At 36.8% G+C, this 24,941-nt stretch overlaps 1 protein-coding gene across 2 annotated transcripts in view; it reads right to left on the reverse strand.

The window, feature by feature from the left end:
• Positions 1-24,810, reverse strand: part of crybg1a (crystallin beta-gamma domain containing 1a) — a 42,521-nt gene extending 17,711 nt beyond the window's left edge. The window contains exons 1-3 of one of the 2 annotated variants that reach the window (XM_057343374.1): positions 24,384-24,810; positions 8,383-8,530; positions 540-1,747 (exon numbers count right to left, since the gene is read on the reverse strand). In XM_057343374.1, coding sequence (XP_057199357.1) covers positions 540-1,747; positions 8,383-8,530; positions 24,384-24,703 — 1,676 coding nt within the window. In that variant the 5' untranslated portion in view covers positions 24,704-24,810. Of the gene's footprint in view, positions 1-539; positions 1,748-4,213; positions 4,538-8,382; positions 8,531-24,383 lie in introns of those variants that run through there. The other variant, XM_057343375.1, reaches the window with a different exon arrangement.
• Positions 24,811-24,941: the final 131 nt, after the last annotated feature.

A 24,941-nucleotide genomic window follows, 5' to 3' on the forward strand; every position in this document is an offset into this window, starting at 1 on the left:
ATGAGATAATATACTGAATCAAACGTAACACCGTGTCTACACTGGACACGACTGGCGCGATGCGACACGACACGACAAAAGACGTTAGAAATGCATTAGAACCCATTATAATTTTAAATTTTGTCCACACTGGATGCGGCACGGTGCGTCTTGCAGGTTGTCATGTCACGCCATGCCGGTCGCGTCCGGTGTAGACACTGCGTTACATACAGACAGGTGTTTTAAAACAAACACTTCAACATCAACATTTTTACCTGGCCTAGAGTTTCAAAACACTAAAAAGTTATCAAAAAAAGCCAAATTTGCATTACAATAAGGTCAGTTCATTTATTAGCTTTCTTAAATCTTTAACACATAATTTCACAGACCTTTGAACACATATGCAGTAAACTCAATCTATGGAGAGACCTAAGAGTCATTGTTCATCATATACTGAAATTCATGGGAAACTGAGTATCATATTGCACACTGTAAATGGTAAACAAAGACAGCGCTGCCCAGTAACACACAACACAGGATATAGTGCAAGAGTTACTCACATTTCCACCTTAAACTGCTGGGTATGTGGTGTCACATCCAAGTCTGTCTCACTTCTGGACTCAAATTCAGCTCCTTCCCCGTCCAAGCTCGACTGGGGACTAACGTACACTTTTTTCGCGAACACAGTCTCACTCTCTGACAATATCAAGCTTCTACATTTTTCTTCATAGCTCTCAGCTATTGGATCATTAGAAACCACGTTTTCTCGAATGTCTGACTGCGGTGCCTCAGGTTTTGACTTCTCAAACGTCCGAACGGTGACTGTGGCTGGCGACTCTGGCGCTTGAAAAGGACCAGAAGTGTTAACAGCAGCTCTACCAGTGGCAGAATGACTCTCCGCTGGGCTGGCCTGTGCGAGTTCAACAGGAGAGAGTGAGTCAGTAATAGAGCTCTCGCTCTCTTCTTCTGTCAGGTGAGTTTCCGCCCACACGGCTATGTGTACTTGACCAGGTGAGGGCGGAGGATAATGCCTCTCCTGTGCCTCAGGGGAAGTGGTTATGGCTGGGGTAACCTCATTATTGCTACTGGTTAGTTTGCGCGATTTTCGCCTGCCACTGTTTTTCTTACCCATAATATCTGAATATTCTTCTTCAGCTAGACTGTCAGAGGACAGTGAGCCTCTGGAATGCGATCCGAGGGTCACTCCAACCAGCGCCGTGTAATTCCCGCTGCCTCGAATGCTTGGTTTCAAAACTGTCTTTTTAATCTCTGTCCCGCTGACTGCACAGGACTTTGGAGTATCAGGGGTTGCGTCTTCTGCACATCTCTTCAGAGCTGTGTCTGTGATGTCACAACTTGTCTCCTCTAGGTACACCTGGAGCTTCTTGCCCGCCTCCGTCACCAGATGATCGGTTTTCACATCGCTGAAGGCCTCGACTCTGCTGACCTTGACCACTTCCACCTCCCTCACACTACCTCGTCCACTACTGCCACTGTCAGCGAATGGGATATCTCCTCCGTCAGCGACAATGGAGGCTACGCTACAGGTGCTGGGGCTTCGTCTCTGCTCGGGCCAAAACACTGAATTCTCAAACTCTCTGTTTTGAACAACACTGGGTCTCGGTTCATCTAATGCTGTGGATTTGATCGGGCTGCTTGTCTGTGACGACACATTTTCGTCCTTGTCGTCCAACGTGGATCTGCTTTTTCTCCTCCGAGATAAACCTCCAAAGATACGGTTCAAAATTCCAGTCTTCTCCTCAGAACTCTGTCAGGGCAAGAGATAAAAACAGGTGAGGAAGGTGTCAAGATACATGAGCATAAATGATTAATTATTACAATCTGGATAATTTCTGGATGCTGATTGGTCAATATACAGTATTAAAGCCATGCTAAAAGTCACATTGGATTACAACCTCACTATGTAGCACAAAGAGTTATTATTTCTGTTGCATAGCAACATACTGTTATATCAAAGATTATATCTTCCTGCCGAAGATAACACTTATTAATGCATTGATAATGGTCTCTTATATGTTTTTATGCAATAATTGTCAAAAAAGAGGGGAAAAAATATGTTTTATACTATACAGTAAATGTTGCTATGTTTTGTGCATAACTACAATCTTTAGTGACGACTAGATAAAGTCTGTGGGAAAAAATGCAATGCACTGGTAAAGTAGCTATACAAAGAATTGCTTGCGATAACAAGCAATTCAGTGTCAAGATGATAAGAGATGCTTGTGGAATTTGACATATGTGACCCTGGATCACAAAACCAGTCTTAAGTAGCACGGGAACATTTTTAGTAAAAGTCAAAAATACATTGTGTGGGTCAAAATTATCGATTTTTCTTTTATGCCAAAAATCATTAGGATATTAAGTAAAGATCATGTTCCATGAAGATATTTTGTAAATTTCCTACCTTAAATATATAAAAACTTTATTTTTGTGAGTGGATGGTCTGCCACAGTGCCCCTGATTAACAACTTCAAAGGCAATTTTCTCAATATTTTGATTTTTTTGCGCTCTCAGATTCCAGAGTTTTAAACGGTTGTATCTCAGCTAGATATTGTCCTATTCTAACAACTCATATATCTATAGAAAGTTTATTTATTCATCTTTCAGATTATGTAAAAATCTCAATTTCGAAAAATTGACCCATAAGACTGGTTTTGTTGTCCAGGGTCACATATGAACATACGCATTTCTGCATTAAGTAATTTCTGCATTTCTGCACACTCTGATGAGATTTTATGTCACACACCATCAGACTGAAATCTTGTCTTGGTCATATGATATTAGCTTCTCCAACTGCTTAAGTAATAACTTTGTTAAAGTAACACCAGAAGACAATACATGAAATATGGTCATTCTTGAAATGACTTCAGTATTTTGCTTTAGGCATGCACTACTGATGTATCATCTTACTTCTAACAACTTGAAGTCCAAAAAAACTCACAAACTTGTGGAGTGTTTTTCTTTCTTGTACCTTACTTAAAGTTCATTAAAGTTGAATAATTCACGTTTGTATTGTATTTACATAAATGCATAACCTTGATTACAGTATGTAACATTAATCATACAATAATCACATAATCATAAGGTATTATTCAAAATGTCTCAACAACTCGAAACAAGCCCTAAAACATCCTCTTCATAATCTAACCGAACATTAGACCAACCCAGGCTTGGCACCTACTGAGAAAACGAGTGATGTGCAACAGGACAGGACATACAGTCACCGAGAACAAGAGGAAACACACCTCAACAGAACGTGCAAGTCAGTACAGCACCCTAATAACACATTACTATAACGGTACAACCATTAAACCATTACAAATATTTACCACAGTACTATCCAATTACTATAGTACTATTACGTATGAAAAACACAGTTGCAACAGTTACAGAACAAATTCTGTCACCAAACATTTAAAATAAACGCGTCTTACACGATGCCACAATAATATCCTTTCAGCACATTAACTATAGTAACTACTACAGAATTATTGCTCTATATGTATCCATATACATTTGTAAGGTTATCAAAAAACTATTTACACATAACGTTAATCCACTAAATGAGACATTAGTACCGCCACGTTGACAGTACCGTACATTCAAAACACCCACTGCTGCAATTATACGCAATAAAAATCTGCATATAAACCACGAGCACCCGAGGTGATATGACTAACCTCATACCTGGCCAATTCCCCGTTAATAATAGATGATCTCTTCCTCTACAGAACGGGTTCAGAACAGATCTGCTTTCTCTGAAGCATGTCCCTCCCTGTCGCTGTATCTCCACCCCTCACAAACTCTCAAACTGAGGCGAGAGGTGTTTGACTCCATGCAGCGCTGCGCAAACCGATCGGAGTATGACATCAGGTATCGCGAGAGCCTTTCAGGTCAAGCTCGGTTCGCGCGATACCTTAATGTCAAGCGCCGGTCGTCCTGCGCAGCACCGCATATGTCCATCGCACCTAAATATGTGTCAATACCTAGTGTGCTTACTACCTAGATAACATTTTAGGACCTAAACAGCGCGTTACGACACAGCTTAGCACGCGCCAAAAGTCAGTCCGCATTTTTTAGGACCACAAACGCTTTCTATGTAGGCTGTCAATGCATGTTTTAAAACGTACCCTAAAAACTTTCTACCAGCACATAAACAACCCAAATACTTTCCTTGTAACATTTATTCGCTTTTAAAGAAAAGCATCCTTACCATTTTACTCCAGCTGTGAACCGAGATGAGAAACGTGCTTGTTTTTTTTTCACATAAATACTAGATTCAGATCGCAGAAATCACTGCAAGCGTCCAAACGTATCCGCAATAAAAACATTCCCCGAAAGGAAACATTCAGCCTACATGTTATTAATCCACTACTTTCCTTGTGTTCCGTCGATATTCAGTCCTGCTCATTCAAGCGCGCGCTGCTCAGCCCGGGACTGCAGTTGGCAGAAAAATGACAAACTTTTCGAAGAAGTTGAAATCATGTTTTGTTTACTTTGGTGGCACCTATCCAGAGCTATTGCAGGTTAGGCCACATGTAAGCCTGCTCACGTTAGAGCTGTTGTGTAACTGGCAAAGTTAAACAAATTCATTCATAGTGAATGTATTGAGACCGAACAGAAGCAATGCCACACCCTTCCTCTCTCCAGCAGAACTCCAACTAACGTTACAGACCTCTGGACATTGATAAATACTAACAAAACACTTAAGTATTATTATTAACGATAAGTAACCTAATGATAAGCACTATTTAGTGATTTTATCAATCGTAAGACTCACCACTTTTTCTATTGTTTTTTACTGAGTTATTTAACTTTTGTATCTTTATGTATTTATTACTATCACAAATTAAATTTTAATTTACATTAAAAAAAATTATTTTAATTTAATTTAAGAAGTACACTCACAAACAAAATGACAACTGATCCAATAAGTTGCATTATTATAAAAATGGCTTGTTTTTTATAGTCTACTACATGTTATTTGTCAATAGTCTATACGTTGTATAGTTCTTTTATATTATTTGTACATAATGTCAAATTTGCCTTTCATTATTGTGCAGGGAAGTAAGCCCGAAAACGTGGTGTTACTTGTGCCACTGAAAACACTCACTGTGTTGTATGTTTGCGCCACGGTTTCCTAGGAAACTGCATTACGTTTTTCTCTATGCCCTGCAAAGAACAATTACTTTAGTTGTGTCCAAAATTACATACTATACACTATGCACTTAACCATGTAGTGTATGAATTTTAGAAGAGTATTATTGTCCCAAATGGAATAGGCAGCCACAGAGATGACGTGTTTTTGTAGGCCAACCCGGAAGTTAGCGCTGCAGTGGTTCCCTCGACTCGACCGAAAGCCTATGCATTTTTCCCATAGACTTTTGGAAGATCGCAAAAAATAAGATCTGTGATTAACAAAGGTTTATGATGTTTACACGTTTTGTCTATCAAGATAATCTTTACAAATTAACACAACATGTGTTACATTTGAAGCCGAAATACAATGAGCAGAAGTAAAACGCTAACACGATGCTATAAACAGACTTCACTTAAGGTCGCTCGATATCAACATCACCACTACCAAACCTCCGACAACTCTTTCAAACTTTATTAAAAATGTGTTCCCTAATAAGTAATTACTCGTGAATGAATCCGCATCTACGTTTTAAGAGATTTGTGCCCATGTTGCAATATTTGTGAGCTTTATGCACGATGACGTCTAACGTGCCCGCCAAAGGAAGTAGTAGCTGTGTTTGCAACTTGTTAGCAACCGCCATTTTTAAGACACAACAAGGCTTTAAAAAATTAGCGGGTTATAATTGGTGTGTTTTATGTCATAGAATAAAACGTGAAATATAGTGACATTTAGAGGTTTTGTTTACCACAGACCTTATTTCGGGCGATTTACCAAAAAACCCATAGACTTTTGACGTCAAATGACGTCAATCGCACGGCACAATGCGTGTGAATAAAAATCTATTTGTGCAGTATACATTTAATGTAGTTTCATCTGTTTTGCCCAGCAATACTTTACTCGTCATCAGATTGAAGCGTTATCACTCTGCAGGAGAGTTTTGCTCGACTTCTTTTTTAAAGAATTTTCAATGTGAAAAGCACTACTCACACTATTTTTCTACAAAATGGCATAGAATAGTGCATAAGTGCGCGATTTGTGATGCACGTTTTGACTTTGATGCAGTATGGCAACAAACATTTATCCCACATAACATACTAGTTTCTGTGTATTTCTATAGACTCAGATTTAGTCAAATACTTTGTGATTCTGTATTTATTCCATATTTCACCATTAGTTAGTCATACGATGTACAGGTGTCCTTGTCATACCACTACAGATTTTGTCATATTTGGTTAGGGTTTGGCCTGAGACAATTATTAATTGATCATCTGCAGTCATAAATAAAAGGCAATGCTTTGAAACTATTGTATAATTTGAGGCACATACACTACAAAGTGAAGTGTCCAGGCTTTGTAGCTCCAGATCTTATTTGCTTCTGTTGTCTGTTGCATAGGAATCTGTGTTTGATCTCTCCCCAAATTTCCCTTCTAAGTTTTCCAAATGTCATTGGCGGCAGGCCAATGATTTAGACGTGTTTACTGTTTTGCTAAAGCAGAATGAGATCCAAGCCATATGGGTCCAATTTGACCCATAAAATTGAGAGGTCTTGTGATCCCACTGAGACCATAAAGGAACATTTCACCCAAAAATAAATATTCTGACATCATTTATTCACCCTCATGCCACTCAGAACCTGTATATGACTCTCTTCTGTGTAGCACAAAAGAAGTAATTTTAAGAAATGTCTCAGAGGTTCCGTGTCCATACAATGGAAATGAATGGGGACCAATGTTGTTTGGTTACCAATATTCTTCAAAAGATGTTCTTTGTGTTCTGCAGAAGACAGAAGGTCATACAGGTTTGAAATGACATGAGGGTGAGTAAATGATGATTTTCGGGTGAACTATCCCTTTAAGCCAGGAGTACAACAGAAAAGAGGAGATTGCTCAGTAGGGCTTTTTATTTTATAATGCATATACAGTATTACTTTGAATTATCTGCTAAAGGTAAAGTACCTTTACCAAAAGCTGACTTTTAGATAATACTCTAAAAATAGTTTTTCAAGAGCACAGGCATTTCATAGAGGTTTCTCATAGAGGGAGACATTCTTTAAGTCTCTCTTTGTCATTGGCAACATAAGGCCAGTTCTCAGACAATATGTTTGACTTTACTGTTATGTAACTTTGACGTCTCTCAACTTTATATGTCAAATTGACCAGTCCAATCATAATCTAAGATCATGTTACAAAAATCTTTCCACAACAAACAGACAATATTTCATTCCTATTGTTTAGGTAATGAGTAACCGGACTGTATGCAGAGTACATGGATTACCACAGAAACAAAAAGGTGCATGTGTATGTATGGCGGCGTACTGTAATGTACTTTTTGCTGTATATACTGTGCTGTCTTAAACATAGTTTGTTTAATGTCTGCCACAGAGTTTTTGGGGAAACTATATTTTGTTCTTCTTTTGATCTGCACTGCAACAATGAACCTTCAAACTCAAACATTGTCTTTGCTGCCCTCTATTGGCTTACTAGGGGCATTCCTTTAAAACTGACACACAGTAAGGGAATTGTATTTAATACTGTATGAATCACCTTATAAAACGTATGTTACGGCGTAGGTCCTACGCAGAACCATAAACTGACCTTAAGGCTCGCTATTTCATACTTTCATCAGTTTTCAATTATATAAAACTACTGATCTCAATGGAATTCCATTATTTCAAACAAATATTTTACAATAACTTTGACAATGATAAATATTTTTTTGTGTTCACTTGAGCAATAACAAACATATTATATTACGATTTTATGTTTTTATACAATTTCACAATTCACAATAAAACTTTGAAATTGGTGTTTGAAATACAAAACCACAGCAGTTAGAACACGGGACAAACATCTCTCTCTATTCCTCTCTGTGCAGAACGACAAAATGCTGAAAACATTTCAGACAAGAATCGTCTGTGTTTGTCTCATTGTGCAGGGATATGTGACTGCTGTAATCTGAGCCACTGATGAAAGCAGAGGAGCAGCTGCCGTTGGCTAAAGTCAACTAGTCTCAGCATACATAATGCAGTCAATTTCCTCCTCCTTACAGTACATTTAGCTGTAGTAATGTGATGAAGATTTAATAACTGATTTTGCAGGATATGATAGAAAAACTTCATATCAGTTCCATGAAATTAATTCATATTAGGATGTGAAGACAAAGACAGGGGCCACAACTTTAAAGTTAAATCAATAAAAACAGCAGCACTTCTGAGCCAAGTCAATGGAACCATTTGTGCTTACCTTCCTTTGCTTGCGAGTGGGAAAGGATGAATCTGGAAGCGAAGCAAGATCCAGGCTGATGGTTGAATTAGTACGAGAACGGACAGGGGTGGGGCAGGTATCGGTCATAAAACAGTCCTCCGTTTGGATGCTCATCTGATCAAAACTCCTGCAGAACAGAGTATCAATTGTTATTGTAGTTTGGATGAAGAACGATGCCCCACTTTGCAAAAGAGAAGAAACGGATCCATGCCGAAGACCACAAGGGAGCTGTGTTGTCTTGCAAGACCATTCCAAAGAGCTTTTCATTGAACTTTGAAGATCCTTCACCATAACATTCTCTTAGAGCACAAAGCATAAAAAATAAAAAGTGGCATATTATGAAACCAGTCAAGAAAATCCCCATGTTTATTGTGTACCAGGTCACACCACAATGTACATATCGCTGCTTACCTTGAAACCTAGTATCTCCATATTTTGTAATTTTTATTTTTTGCCATAAATCATTATTATTAGTCACCCTTTAAGTTTGCTGCTGGGTTTTGCAAATATCTAACGGATAAAAAGTTTTAAAAAGTGCTTGTCAACTTTGCAACAAAGTATTTATTAAACGAAAAAGTACAGTGTTTTTCCATATTCTGAATTTTCACATCCAAGGTTTGGAAAGGACAGCGAAGATATATATAAATGTACACTGTGGTGCAATTCTTAATTCAAATTCTTATAAGATAATAAAATGAACATAATGTGCTACATGAAATCCACTGTGAATCTATTGCATAGCGTGATACATATTGCATAAGAATGTGGTATGTGGTGTCATGTCAGGTTTAGAATAATATTATTAAACATAGTCTTTATCTTGATAACTCTAATTGGTTTTTAGCACTCCACAGCAATAAAAGTGTTTTAGCATCCAAGTGTAAAATAAAGAGCTCTAGCCAACATCTTATAATGGTGTCAATGGGGTCTTTAAAGTGAAAGTGACCTATTTGTTAGGTATGGTGACCCATACCCGAAATGTGACCTCTGCTTTTTACTCATCCAGAGAGTAGTGAACACATGCACAGCAAGTGGTGAACACACATACACTCGGAGCAGTGGGCAGCTATCACTGCAGCACCCGGGGAGCAAGTAGGGGTAAGGTGCCTTGCTCAAGGGCACCTCAGTTGTTACCCGCCGGCCCTGGGAATCCAACCGGCAACCTTCTGGTCACGAGTCCGTTCCTCTAACCATTAGGCCACGACTGCCTAATGTTGTGTCATTTGTGCATTTTTATCACATGGCCACCAGGGAGCAGTCTGAGACAGCTTTGCACAAGGCTCTGTTCACTTTGCATTCAGTTCGCCTGCAGAAAAAAGTCCTGTTTTTCCCTCAGTTTATTGTTTTGTACTACTGGTCCAGAAAACGCTTCAGGAAATATCACAACTGTGTTAAAGCAAATACAAATCTGATGAAATCTGAAACAAACAAATTGAACAGGCAAACATTATTTCAGATGTCTGACATCTATTAGTTTTTTTTAAATACATTTCAATAACATGAGAAATTTCATTTTACATCAGTTGAAGTGAAAGTAGCTGTGCTGGATTTTTTTTAAAGGAAAATTCACAATTACACTTAAGAAACTGAAAACCACTAATGTGAAAATGATAAAAATTGTCTCTGACAGGTCTGGAATTCTAACTAAGAGCTCAGAGAAGTTTGCACAGGAGAAAAATCTTCTGCCTGCAAGCATGTAAGTGGTTGTGTCCACAATCCAGTGTTCATACTTGATGTGTTACGTTGAATGTGTTGATGTCCGAGTTGCCTAATCCAAGACCTCAAGCTCACTGTTAAAGTTTTGAAACAGATAGCTCTTGACTGTAAAATGGGATATTTTAATATTTTTATTTTAAAAATCCTTCATGTTGTTATTGGCACTCATCTGCTTTGCTCGGGCTCAAAACTGAAAAAGGGTTAAACTGCAGTTTCCTTTTTGACTGTTAGTGCCCTCTAGCCCAAATTAGAAATACATGATCTGGCATGTGCGTGTTACTAGTGAGCATGATCTCAGGGATGTGGAGGTTACAGAAAGCTTCAAAGCCTAAACCAACACTCCCACATGAAATGGGCACTTCTGTCAAATTTCTTTCAAAAAATCTGCATTGTAAAATGAGATTTAAACATTTAATTTATACTGCAGATTCTGTGCAGGTTTATTCATACCGGATCTGTATTAGTCCATGTGCGCTATCCATTCAATTAAGCAGCAATACTTTCACCATTCTCTCGTTTCTTGGTCATACAGACATTATGAATCTAAAATAATGTAAACTTATTTTTATGTCAATTTTAACCAATGACACTGTGACAACCCCTTAAAGTGATGAAGGCTTGCCGCATATTTCTCCTCAATTTCTTTTTCTATATAACCTTTTTCATATCACCAGTAAAAAAGATGGAGAACAAAGAACAGACAAACAGTGGTTCTGGTACTTAGTTATTGTTTACTGTAAAACTAGTCTTATTCTTAATCTTGAGGTTTTAAAGTGTACATAGAACCTAAATTAAGATGTCAGACCAGGTTTTTAACTTGCATCACTTATAAACAGTCTACAGCTTTTAAGTGCCACAATGTAACTTAAGTGGCTTAGACTGTAAATCTACAATAATCACTGAGCTTTACGCTTTCATTTACTAAAAAAAAACACATTTAGATAGGTCAGAGTACTTCATTAAAGCAAATATTTGTCGGTGCTTTCGGCTAGAACAAAGATCCACATCGGAGACTGATCAGACTGAGACATTAGCTCACGCCCACTTTTACATAACACTGAAATCCTGACCTACATTCACATGCTGACAACAAGACCCCCCTACAACAATAAATAAAACAATGATAAAATCACTATCCTGCCACACTTAAAAAAATCACCGCTGACCTCCGTGTCCTTGAATAAGAGTTCACGTGAACTGTGTGTGTGTGTCCCGGTCATGTGTGCATAAGGGTTTTGTGCACTGGTGAACTCACAAAAACACCTAATTCCTTTGTGTACAAGGTCCACCTTTTATGTTCATGATGGCCTTCATCTTAGAAAATGTGTATTCTGTTCTGGTTAAAGCTGAAACAAGTTTATATAAACCAATGTCGGCTCTTTTTGACCTTTGTGTATAAAGTAATATTGTGCAACAGGGTCAGTACCGAGAGGCCGGAGAATGTTGTAACACATTTTGTTTCAACAGCTGCCAGTTGTTTTTTTGTTAATCTTAATATTTATAATTACTATGCTTATCTGATACAGTAAAAAATATAGTACAACACAGTTGTAATCTTATCAATGTTATATGTTCAACAAATAAATCCACTGAATCATGCAATCCACATGACTGCAACTCAATATAGTTTTTTTGTCCTGTGAATTCTTTATTTATTAACACAGAGACTTAAAGGAACAGTTCACCCAAAAATGAAAATTCTGTCATCATTTACTCACCCTCAAGTTGTTCAAAATCTGTATAAATTTCTTTCTTCTGTTGAACACAAAGAAAGATATTTGGAAGAATGTTTGCCATTTTCAGTTTTGGGACATCATTCACTACCACAGTAGAAAAATGATTGTATATTTTTTAATTCTGAATGAACACAAAATGAGATATTTTGAAGAATTTAGAAAAGCAAACAGTTCTGGGGCACCATTGACTATATTTTCTGCCCCACAACTGAAAATTGCTAACATTTTTTCAAATATCTTTCTTTGTGTTTAGCAGAACGAAGTCCTTTATACAGTTTGGAACAACTTGAGGGTGAGTAAATGATGACAGAATTTTTGTGTGAACTATCCCTTTAAGTTCAGTAGAAGATTGGCGATATAGTGATGTCGCCACTGTGCTACACCCATTAAACACAGAAAAGTATAAAGTTTGCTTACAGAGCGAATGCTTCCAGTACGTTAATTTAAATTCAGGATACCGGATGTGTGGAGTCCATGGCAAGATGCCAGCTGACACGATCTGTCTGCAGCATGATGGCACAGACACACATGGTAAACAAACAGACTGTAAACGTTCTGTAAACGTTCTTGTGTTTGTTTAACCAAGCCAATAGATGAAGCTGACTACAGTTTGACTTTCTTATTTATGTCATAATAAGGTGCAATACTCTGGAATCCAGAATGAAAAGTTTCAAATGAAGTTTCTTGGGTGAGGTTATGATCATTGGTTGTGATCCCAATGACACTTAACACTTATTACGCTGCAAATGTGAGAATAAATTGGCTTTGGTGAATAAGTAAAAAAAATTGTGCAAGATACCACACCATTGGCAGGTGTGTTAAAAAGTGAATTTGTGACCTAGTCCTAGATCAAAATATATTTTATAAACCAGCAATAATGCACAGCTAAAATCATAACAGATGCCTTCAAATCACTGGATAACTATGAGACGTTTGATTCCTACTAAAGAGCTCTTCTGGGTTTCTAAAGAGCAGTCATGGCTTCCATGTTTGGTGCTCTACCAGTAAACAGCGCTGGAGTTTTAAGTAGAAACAGCACATAGGCCTCGCCTGAAGCTCCCGTAACCTTTCAGGACCTGTTAATTGGAAATACACACCCACAGACTCAGAATTTAACCTGTAAAAATATGATTGTGGTTTTAAAGCAATGTGGTCTAGTCGGTTTGACACCTTTTTTTTAAAACAAGAAATCAATCATTTTACTGTTGACGGTAATATTATCCTGCTTGTTTATTGGTAATGTCACTTACAGGTTTTAAAGAAAGCCATTACACCTCACCTTACTAAGTAGGGCTGTGCAAAAATATAAAAAAAAAAAATAATTTCGATAGTGAATCAATAGTGATATCTCTACTATTGATACATTTTTTAAAATCATGTCATATGCATACGGCCAAAAGTAAGCGGAAACGAGCAGGGCGAAAAATATAAGAACACTTCGAGTTCTCAGAGCTGATGTGGGGGTGTGCTATGGCTTTAAAAATAAGTCATGGCGTAATGAGAAAAATAAATACTGTTTGGAAGCTTCGCAAGTCATGACCCACCAAGTCGCTTGGCTACTGCAGTGCATTAGACAAAAAGGTTATTCCAAAAAGTAACAATGACATTTATTGTGCTTTCACGGATGTGACACCAGCGCATTTACAGCACGGATGAACCAGAGGTTTTATACTGCCCATGTTCATTGTTTTAACTGTAATGCACCACAACAGCCAAGTGACTTGCGTGAGCCACCTTATTCCCCTGTGCTACCCACTTGAGGGGCGCAATCCACAGTTTGAGAACCCAAAGCTTTGATCTAAAGGTCCATGCATCGCACATCATGGCCACTCTGCAGAGGTAAGGGATGTTTTTACACTTATGCTTACAGAAAACCCCCGGTGGTGCTCAGAGTGTTGTATTTCTAGCTCTACTTTTTACATTTTCTATTTAAAGTATTGCAATATATCACAAATGTGTATCGTATCGAAATACATAGCAATATATTGTATCGTGACCCATCTATCGTGATATGTACACTGTAACAAATTTCTGTAGTTTTTACAGCATTATTACTGTAAAATGATCAAATCCTTACTGTAGAGCCTGTATACAGCAGGTTGCTGCAGCAACCCATGTCTGAGAATAACGGGGGCTTTGTGCAAAAAATGTCCTCAAAATTCAACATAAAAGGCATTTTTTGGCCCATGAATAATACAACTAAAAGTGTTACAACTGTTACGATTAAAATGAAATGTGAATAAAGTGTCTTATTACATCAGATCACTGTGCATATTTATTTTACATGTGTTATTTACAGCGGTGAGCCTTACAACCTGTCATAGTCTCGGCGCATGAACGTAATGGCCAATCAGAAGTTTAGATGAGTCACCGCTTGCTTATAAAAACAACAGGTTGCAGATACGATGCAAGTCAGATTCATTTATTATAATGGAAGTTTAATGCAGTCAACTTCATTCATTATAACACGAGATTATAACTGCAGTCATTTACTTTTTCAGTTATGAGTTTTTAAGTTTTGTTTATTCCCAGTTTGATCCCACAGCAATATCACCCATGAACTATTTGTCTTTATAGTCAATAAGAATGAACTGTAAGAATTGCTAAACAATTTTTAACATATTCTATTATTTGACAGTGAATCAGCCTTGAATTTTGTTTTTGTCTTTTTTTATCTTTTATCTTTTCATAATGTATACACGTGCATTTAAAATTACATTAATCTTATAACATTATGGAGTTGTGGTGTAAATACAGTTACTGCACATTTGAGCAGCATTAAATACCGGTAGTCTGTGTAATAAACGAGATTAAATATCACTGAATATAATGAGTCTGTCCTTCCTTGTCTTTTACTGCAAGGAAGAAGACTTCAGTCCAGGAGGATGACTCCAGTTCAGGAAAAATTTACAGGACCAATGTCAGTTACAAATAATGTTTTTTTCAATGATATATTGTATAGATCTAACAATGTAGTTTTTTATTATAAACAATGTATATTATATCATTTTAAAATTATTGTGTTTTATACATTTCTAATTTTAATTTTACAAAATAAAAATATATATTTACAAAATAAATAATGTTTACATGTTTACAATCTATTTTTATGCCTTTATGCATTATCACATAAGAAATGTTGTAAGTCAATAAATGTCATTTTTGTGGTAAAAGTGGTGTCTTTATTTCACAGTATACAAAAATGAATGCAGTAATGCATGTTACACAAGTCTAATATTTGCTGTGATAAAGAACACAGCATTCTAATACTCATCTTAAATATACTGGTATAAATACATACTCCTAGGCCCGGTTTCACAGACAAGGTTTAGTTTAAGCCAGGACTATGCCAACAATGCCTTAGTTGAATTAAGATATTTTTGTCGCTTTTATATGCCTTAGAAGAATACATTACTGGTGTGCATCTTGAGACAAAACAATGGCACTGATATATTTTAAGATATTTCTGGGCAAGTTATATTCAGTTAAAACAGGTCACACATTCCTTTTAGTCTGAGACTAGCCTTAAACCTTGTCTGTGAAACCGGGCCTTAGAGGGTATATTTCTAGTTTTGACTGCAAATGTCACGTCCATAACACTGAAATTGCCCAAGTGGTCTGAATCATGTTGAATGTATGTTTGAGCTCCTAACCCTTCAACTATAATTCCTATATCTTTCCTGTCAACACGTTTTCCAGTGTTGTCCTTGATGTTCCAATCTGGGATTATGTGTCTTTTTGAATGTTTAGGATGGGATCATGCAGTGATGAACAGTTTCCCCTCAGTATGTGGGTTTATATACTAGATTCACAGTATAACAGATTCAGTGCAAACTACGCAGCTGTGAAAAGACAAAACAAAGTAACTGCACATTTTGTCAAAACTGAATTATTTGTTCTTTGACAGACAAATTTGGCTCAACTATTCTCTCAGGTTTGTGTAAATCGTCCCTAAATTCCATGAAATGGTACCGTCTATCATGCGCTGGGGTTGGCAAAAATGTATAAAACATTATTCAATGTCTTTCTTTTATTTAGTTTGGGTCAACTGTATTCTTTACGTAGCATGCACATTAAAAATAAGACAATATTAAAATACGTTATTGCTTTATGCAGCAGTATTAAAATTCAAAATGCAAATGAATGGTATGCAAAAAAAAAGCAGCATGACAGTACCAGACTGAAACAAACACAGAAAAAGCATGTTGTAAATCCATCAAACCTTAACGCAACAAAAGATCATTAGACCTACATGGAAGTCTTTTCATGATTAGTATAACATCCATAATCTCTGTTATTTTCTGAACCTTTAAAAGGAGGAAAGATCAAACCTTCAAATTTTATGCCAGAAACTTTATTCAATCAAATTTCTGTCAGATGTGCCTGGGCTGGTTGTAACATCTCACCATGAGCATTCAACCCCACTAAGCTTGACTGTCGACAGCCTGTCCCAGTGCTTGTCACGCTTTTCTGAAACCTTATAAACACATAAAAAACGACTAAAAATTATGTGTGATAAGGAGATCAATTAAGTATTTGCAATACCACAGTAGAGATATTTTTAATAGTCAACGAACTGCAACAAAGAGCCATAAATGATTTACAGTGGCAAAAGCATCTGAAACAAACCATAAAATGATCAAAAGCAGTGATAACAAAATCAAAGCATCACACCTTCTGTATTTATTTAATATCACTGTCAGCCTACACCAGACAATAAAAGGTGCATCACTGGGCAGCCCTATATTTCCCATATCAATAAAAAGAGCAGAAACTCATGAACAGTATCATCTATCCTCCTCTGAGGTTACAGATAATAACTTTCAGATCTGAGCCTTTATTAATGCTATAAAAGCAGGTGCATGAATCATATTGAAGTAATTTGCCTTTGCACTCACAATGAGGATAACATCCTGTATTCAAAGAAACTGCTCAGCAAAAAACTGGTTGCTCAGGTCTTATTAGAAAGCTTTCGTAAATCACGGCTCATAAACGAATCATGTCGGCAGACATACAAAATACAAATGAGTTCATATGATGAACTAGAAGGTGTGAATGAGTCATCGGTTTATGCTTGATCTCTGTTATTGGGTCATTTCTCTTGGCGCATTCTTGCAGCATGAGTCTGTCTGCAGATAGGAACATGCAAAATTTCAAGGTGCTCAAGACAAAGAGCTTTTTGAGACAAAAAAGGGGGAAAAGTGAAGATAGTGATTGCAATGCCCTCCAGCATGTTTCGTCAGGTTTTTAAACCTACAGTTACAAAGACAAAAAAGGTTCAAACCCGTTGTTCAAGAATTAGGCTGAGATCTGGGATTTCTTTCATTTTAAGGAGCAAACACGGATAGAAAGCAAACTTAACGTTATAGTTCAAATTCTGCCATAATTTACTCACCCTCTTGTCATTTAAAACATGTATGACTTTCTTCTGCATAACACAAAAGAAGATAATTTGAATAATGTTGGTAACCGTACAACAGCGGTACCCATTGACTTGCATTGGTTTTGTGCCTATACTATAGAAGTGAATGGGTACCACCACCGTTCGGTTACTAACATTCTTCGAAATATCTTCTTTTGTGTTTTGCGAAAGAAAGAAAGTCATACAGGTTTAAAATGACAACAGAGTAAATGATGACAGAATTTCATTTTTTTGTGAACTATCCCTTTAACAAAATAAAGCTAGTACAAACACATATGAACTAACTGAATGATTTTGGGGAAAAAAACGATTCTGGAAATAACAAGCTAGAACTAGGCAAAGCCAGGTTTGTAGCGTGCTGTTTATTTTTCATGTCGCCTTGGCAGCATCAAACCTTAATGGGGAAGCTAAAATCGTTTATCGTGCCACATTTGGAAGGAAAACACATCTGAACAATAATCAAATGCAAACACACACAGTTCTCTGTGAAACCATGCTTGTGTTATAAAGACGCACAAGAAATAATACTAGAAAGCTGACTATGAATGAATGCACGAAAGACTTTCATTTGCATGATGAAAAGTCCAAACTCATGTATGTCTGTTCTGAGTGGAACAAATCTTTTCTATTTCTGCTTTACAAAACCGATCTGTGTTACATGCAGATGTTGGCCAACCGCAGTGAGTCATCCATTGCTCACTGTTCGTCCAGCACTTTCCAATGTGTGCCAGTTTCAAAGTGAGTCAATGGTTATAATTACTTTCTGCTGAGATCCAATCCATGTAAGATCTACACCATGTCGCACAAAGCATACTGAAATGAATGTTGTATGCACATAAAAATGATGTTGGCATGATTGTGTTTTAGCTTCTAGCAGGATCTCTGTAATTATCAACCCCCACCTGCCTGCAACAGACACACACAGTTACACCCTGCCTTCAGGCAACTTGAACCGTGAAGCTCACAGCAGGACTTTTCTCCTTCCTAACTGATCAGTGTTAGCACAGAGCTTTCAGTTTTAGTCTTACATTTTATCACTGAAATAATCTGATTCATAAGTCAGTAACCCATTCTGAAACAGCTGCAGTATTGGCATATATTGTATTGGATGTGTTGATTATTCAGTTCACGTATGCAATCTGTTGTGCATAGCGTTGGGAATCAAAAATCAATTCCAATTCAGAATCCGAATCCGAATCGAAAGGAATCGGACTGGAATCTAAAAGAATTTGATGTGTTTCCTGTGATTCCTGTGTGTATATTTTCAGAAATGTGCATGTTTTAACTTGTGATGTGCTGATATCTGTATAAAAGCCCTTATGAAAATTAACCATGTTATTATTATTTACTACAGTAAGCATAGTTTAACTATAGTATTTGCAGTAAAGGAACCACACATTTACCATAGTTTCATTATAGTAACTGCAGTTTAACTATGGTAATATAAATTTCAATAATTCAGACAAAACATGGTTGATATGTGTATATATACAGAAAATGGTACTCATAAATATTTTTTGCAAACCAGTCAATAAGCAGGCTAAATGATCATACAGGTTGTTATCTGAGTGTTTTACTTTAACTGTGGCATCGAAACTGGGAATCGATAAGAATCGGAATCGATCAGCGGAATCAGAATCGCTCAAATTCAAACAATACCCAACCCTAGTTGTGCAAGTTTTTGTCTCACTGAACTGAGTGAAGCTTTTCCGGGAATAATTTCCTGCCTTATCCTGGACATCCTGAACACAGAGGAAGACATCTGTTTTTTTTTTTTCTTCAAGTGTATACTAAATTAACACTCACTATACAAATGAGTTGGTAACACTCAGCAAACGTTTTCTGAACTGTCAGTTCATAATAAGATGCCAAAGTAAATATAATACAGACCTAAATATAGACAAAGTACATGTGTATTGTGTATTGTTCATTTTTCCGCTGTAATGTTTTTTTTTCAATGGCTGTGCCTCCTGCCCACAACAGCAAGAAATTCTTGCCAGTCTTCTTTATTTGTAGTCAGTGACAGCCTTACTTACTTTAATATTTGTCTATCACAAATACTACTTGTCGAATCTCTAAAACAAATCAAACTAGACTGACATTCAGTCTCCGTCTTTTACCAGATGCTGGATAATAGCTGGATAAGCTGGATAATATGACATTATTTGTTTTAATATGCTTTATCAAGACCAAATGCAAAACAAACTTTCACAATCTTAACAGCACAAGGTGTTTTTGTAGCATGTCAGGAACTGGTTCTGTGACGAGCACAACAGTAGCAGGAATCTGGTCTGGTGAAAGGCTTGTTATGACTCTCCATTTCCCTTTCTGGACAATGTCCTGTCCATTCACACATTGATCACACATTACCCTGTCAACCCTGTAACTACATTTAGTTTAATGGATTTGTGCGTATAGGTAAGGGCCAATCACCGATTGTACACACTGTCATTTTTTTATCTAAAATTCTTGTTGTAAAAGTGCAGTGAAGATGCAATGTACAGTATTTAGAAATTGTAAACCCCCTTATCTTCACTCGCTAATGCAGACTTATATACCTGCCAGATCCCTACGCTCTGCAAACAAACGACGTCTTGTGGTGCCATCCCAAAAAGGTAAAAAATCTCTTTCACGTACCTTCTCTGGATCGGTTCCACATTCATGGAATGATCTGCCCGCTGCTACAAGATCAGCAGATTCTGTGGCCATCTTTAAGAATCAACTGAAAACACATCTCTTCCTGACCGATCAGTTCAGACTTCTATCTCTTTTCTACTCTTTCAAAAAAAAAAAGAGATCTGTATACTGTGGTATAGGCTATATGAGACCTGTTTTTTTATTGCACTTCTGCTTTTTGTTGTCCTTATGTTGTTCCAATTGCTTCCATTGTTTCCCTCATCTGTAAGTCGCTTTGGATAAAAGCGTCTGCTAAATGACTAAATGCAAATGTAAAACTGGACGTTTTACACATTCTTTCTTATACTGTTTCCAAAACAGCAGATTTGTTGACTCGTGCACTGTTCTCTGTCTATTGAACTATATAGGTTGCTATATGCAGAAACAGAAAACGTGTGTATTCAGCAACAGCTCCAGGAAATATCACACACTTTGCATGTCGTTATATGTGTCACTTACCAAATGATAAGGAAGAATCTGAAGAATTAGATTTTTATTCGGCTTTCAAAAAAAACTTTATGAATATGGCTTGGATTGTGGTTGTACACATAAGGCTTTCTGTTTCTGTTTAGCCTACTGAATGGTTCGGGTCAGACACAGAAAAAAAACAGGACCTATCTGAACAAAATAAATTAGTATAACAAAATACTAATTAAAAGGTTTTTTTGTGTGCAGAAATTGTTAATTAATAACAATAATTACACAATGTCAGTAATTTCTGGTCCTGTGCAACGTGTTTCTGCAGTATAATGTGGCTCAGTCTTTAATTCTCCTGAATGGTTGAAAAGTATGTCACAGAGTTACGCTGTCTTTCTGAAACCTTGAAATGTCCAAATTCGCTGTTTTGCAGGAAATAAAAAACACTGTATTCTTTAAATTATTAAATACTGTGTTGTCAAAGTTGAAAAGCATTTTTTTATACGTTTTAATCAGTTAGACATTTGCAAAACCCAGTGACAAACATAAAGGGTGACTTTATGGAGGAAATAAAAATCACAAAATATGGAGATACAAGGTTTCAGAAGGACAGCAGAGATATGATACATTTCCTTATTATACTTGCACTGGGGTTAAAACTACAACAAACATGTGAAAATACAAACAAAAGCCACTTCTAGACCATCTGTGACACACAAGGAAACCAACTAAAGAAAACGCAGAGAGAGCTTGACTAGTGAGTGACACAACATCTCTTGAAAATACATAATCACGTTTGTCTATTAAAAACTCCACATCAAATCAAACAAAGACCTTCTTTATATGCAATTATGCAAGATGGAAAAACATCAACAATGGAAATATAATGAACACATGTTCCTTAGCTACTTTTAAACCCAAGCCATAGATCATTCAACAGAGATTTCACTGGAGTTGTGGGATTGTTTTTATAGAGTGGTGGGCAGGTGGTGTTGATATATCAACATTTTATTTTGTGATCTGTCAATCAAATGCTTGTCTGTATGGATTGACTGGTTCTCGCCATGAATATAGCCTAAGAAGCTGGCGTTAAGAATGAATAAAACAAACAAACAAAATCAGATGCTTGTCCAATGGTGCGCCTTCAAACTCATTTGTAAATGTATGTAGTAAGATAAGACAAGCCCCTAGCAGCTTCTCCTAATAAATGTTAAAGCAAAACAGGTGATCACCACATCATTGGTCTACTAACTTAATAGTGTTAAGTTGTGCTATGCCACGTCATCCTAAAATATCTAAAATAGATGTCTTTGACCTGTGTGCATACTGTACAGTATATACACAACGGTTAAAAATCTAGGGTTATTTCCTCTCTTACTAATCTTTTTTCCACATAAGAATAATAGTACCCTAAACTTGTCAAAACGATGGAATAACACAAATACAACTATGGAAATTATTATGTGAATAAATGTAAATGTTATATTTCATCATTTCTCACAGCAAAATCACCAGTGTTAAAAAAGGTCAAATTAACTCTCACAGTGTATATATAATCCACACTCTCATTTTTTAACACTAGCGATTTTTGTCATGAATTTTTAGGAATATTTTCCTGCCATTTTACCAAAGTCATCCATTTCAGGGCTTGACATTAAGCATTGTCGTGTGGTTGTCCTTCGGACAAGTACATTTGTCATTCACTTGTCCGAGTACAAATATTACTTGTCCAAAGATGAAAAGATTATATTTCATTTGAAGTGTCAATATAATTGTTTCGGATCCTGATTGGTCAAGTTTACTTATAAGCCTTTTGTCTGCTGCATCCACCTACAGTACATTTGTAAATACTCTCCATGATTGCTATAGAACAAAGGTAAGCGGTAATTATTATTAGTGTCAGTGTCTTTTTTTCACATAGCGCTGGTGCTACAGAGGCCAAACAGTATAAAACGTCTGTTGTCGTCATTAAAAAAATATGCAAGGACAGTTCATCACATGAATAGGCAGATAACTAACAAATGACATTAATGTTAAATACATTTGGATAAATTAGGGCCATATCATTTTTGATTTGTGTATTTTGTTTTACTATACAAAAGAGGTATATTTGTCCACATAAATGTTATTCACTATAGTAAACTGCAGTAAAATTCCTAGATACTCTCGGGATTTTTAACCTTACCGTAGTTTACTACAGTGTTTACTAAATTTGATACAAGGATACTACAATTTCCTTTAGCAAATACTAAAGTACACTGCAGTATTTTTTTTGTCTAGGTGTTCAAGTTAACGGGACTTTTATTTTGAAGGGTCGTCGGGAAGACACTTGATTTAGTGTGTGTTTGATGATAGCTTCACTCAAACAGTAAAAAGCTCGTAAAATAAACTCTGAGCAACTCTGGAGATGAAGTTCATGTGTTTATATCCTCATACAGTGCAGACGCAGACAAATCCTCGACCATCACTCGTGTAGTATGTTAAACTGTGCACCTCATTCACTCAGAACAGCCAGATGACATCATAGGATTCCGCATCTAGTTAACGTTATATGGACTCAATGAGGTGCGCCATTGATTATTGTCACACAAACGCAATTCATAAAAACACGCAGCTCTGTCTAATGCACCTATTATTATTATTATTAGCAAAGACCGCTTTTTTCGTAGCACAGTTCTTTTTTTTTTCAAGTTACGTGTCCGGTCGGGAAAGTAAAATTCTGACAAGCGTTAATGTCGAGCCATGCATTTGTAACATTTTTATGAACAAAAGTGTAGCTTTGAAATGAAATAAGCCTTTGGACAAGTATATACAATTATATACAGTATATATGTTTACAAAAGTAATTTCAGACATTTGTATGTAAATGTTTTCAAAAGTAATTTCAGACATTTTAAGCACATGTCTTACTTTTGTAAACATTTATATAATTGTTCAAATGCATCAAAATATTTCACTAAATAAATTTCAAAATATTTTATAGTTATTTTGACTTTCTTTTGATAATCTTACACAAAGTTGCTGTCTTTCCTTCGAGGTTCAAGTTAGGGCAATTGGGGATTTAACATTTCTTAACGTCAGCTTTGCTTGAAGTTGTTTACATTGGATTTTTGTGCATGCGATTTTAAAACAATTTTGAACAATCAAGATGACCAATAATTTAAGACAAAATTATCACTAAAATGCAAAAAAGATATGTCTTATTATTTGTCCATTTTTATTATGAATAAACATTTATTTTCCAGTTAATGTTAAGCTGTAAAATATATTATTTGGTAGAAGGGGGCCTTTGAATTTTACTGAGCACAGTGGGGTGCATTGGAGTCAAAAAGGTTGAGAACCCCTGCTCTAGAGTTTATACCAAAATAAACAAACTGCAAATGTCATAGCTGCCAGCAGTTTATTTAATGAGAGTGCGATGGCATATGGCAAACATGCAGCGTTTTTATAGTTAAATGTCAAACCGGCTTCTGGTCTTCACGTGCACCCAAGGGTCCACACAGAAAGCTACAAGAGTACATTCAGTTTTTCAGAGCTACACAAAGCTAAAAGAGCATGGAGGGAGCAAAAAATCATTCAAAGGCACAGTTTTGAAATAAAAAACCATGAATATAGAAAATATGGAAGTAAATGATCTCTCTGGTGTTGCTCTTCTTTAAATCTTATAAGAATGTGCTCTGCTCTGAACTGTATCGGCTACAAAATGACATTTGAATGCATCTTCCCTGTTTAGTGGCCAAGCACAAGCAGAAGATGAGAATTCGGAAACAAGCCCCATTGAAAGTTAGAACACAACTTTGCTGTTTTTGTTCCCACAGGATATCAATTTGCTTCAAATGCATCAAAATATTTCACTCAAGTCACCCTTTTAAATGGTAGCTCATGCTGTGTCCTTTGCACTTGCATGTCCACGTATGAAAAGGTGTGTATAAATTACATCATTGTCTGTACTTTACAACCTTTTGTGGCAAAGATGTGGGTGAAAGAGCAGAAGGCACGAGACAAACACTCACAGGCTGTAGACTGAGTCCAGATCTCCGGTACTGTTAAGAAACGTCTCCCCTTTCTCCTTAGACTTCTTTCTGGACCGCAGACTCGGGAAACGTATCTTCTTCTTTTTCTCGGTGGGGCTGGTGGGCAGCGAGTCCGGGTAAAACGGCGCATCTCCGGGGCTGCGGAGCTCTGGGCTCGACGGTAAAGTCGTGGACGCGTATCTGAAACTCTCGCGCTGATCTTCGGGTCTATCACTTCTGTCAGCATCCCTGCATTCCTTATCAAAAGACTTGGACTTCCTAAATAGCTTTTTTATTTTAAATCCCTTTGATACGCTCATGGTCAAGTGATTTTGTAACTGGAAGAATTCCTGTCAGTCCAATGTAAAAGGTTAATTTTGATAAAGTTGAAGTGCGTGCGCTTTGTTTGGCGTGCGCTAGAAATTCCCTGTTTTTCACGCGCTGATGAAGCGCATAAAGGCGTGTTAAGGCGGAGTCTGTCTTTCAACTTCATTCTCCTTAAGACAAATTAACCATGGTTTTACTACAGTAACCATAGTTTAACAATGATATTTGTAG

This window comes from Triplophysa rosa, linkage group LG10, assembly GCF_024868665.1.
Source record: "Triplophysa rosa linkage group LG10, Trosa_1v2, whole genome shotgun sequence".
NCBI lineage: Eukaryota > Metazoa > Chordata > Actinopteri > Cypriniformes > Nemacheilidae > Triplophysa > Triplophysa rosa.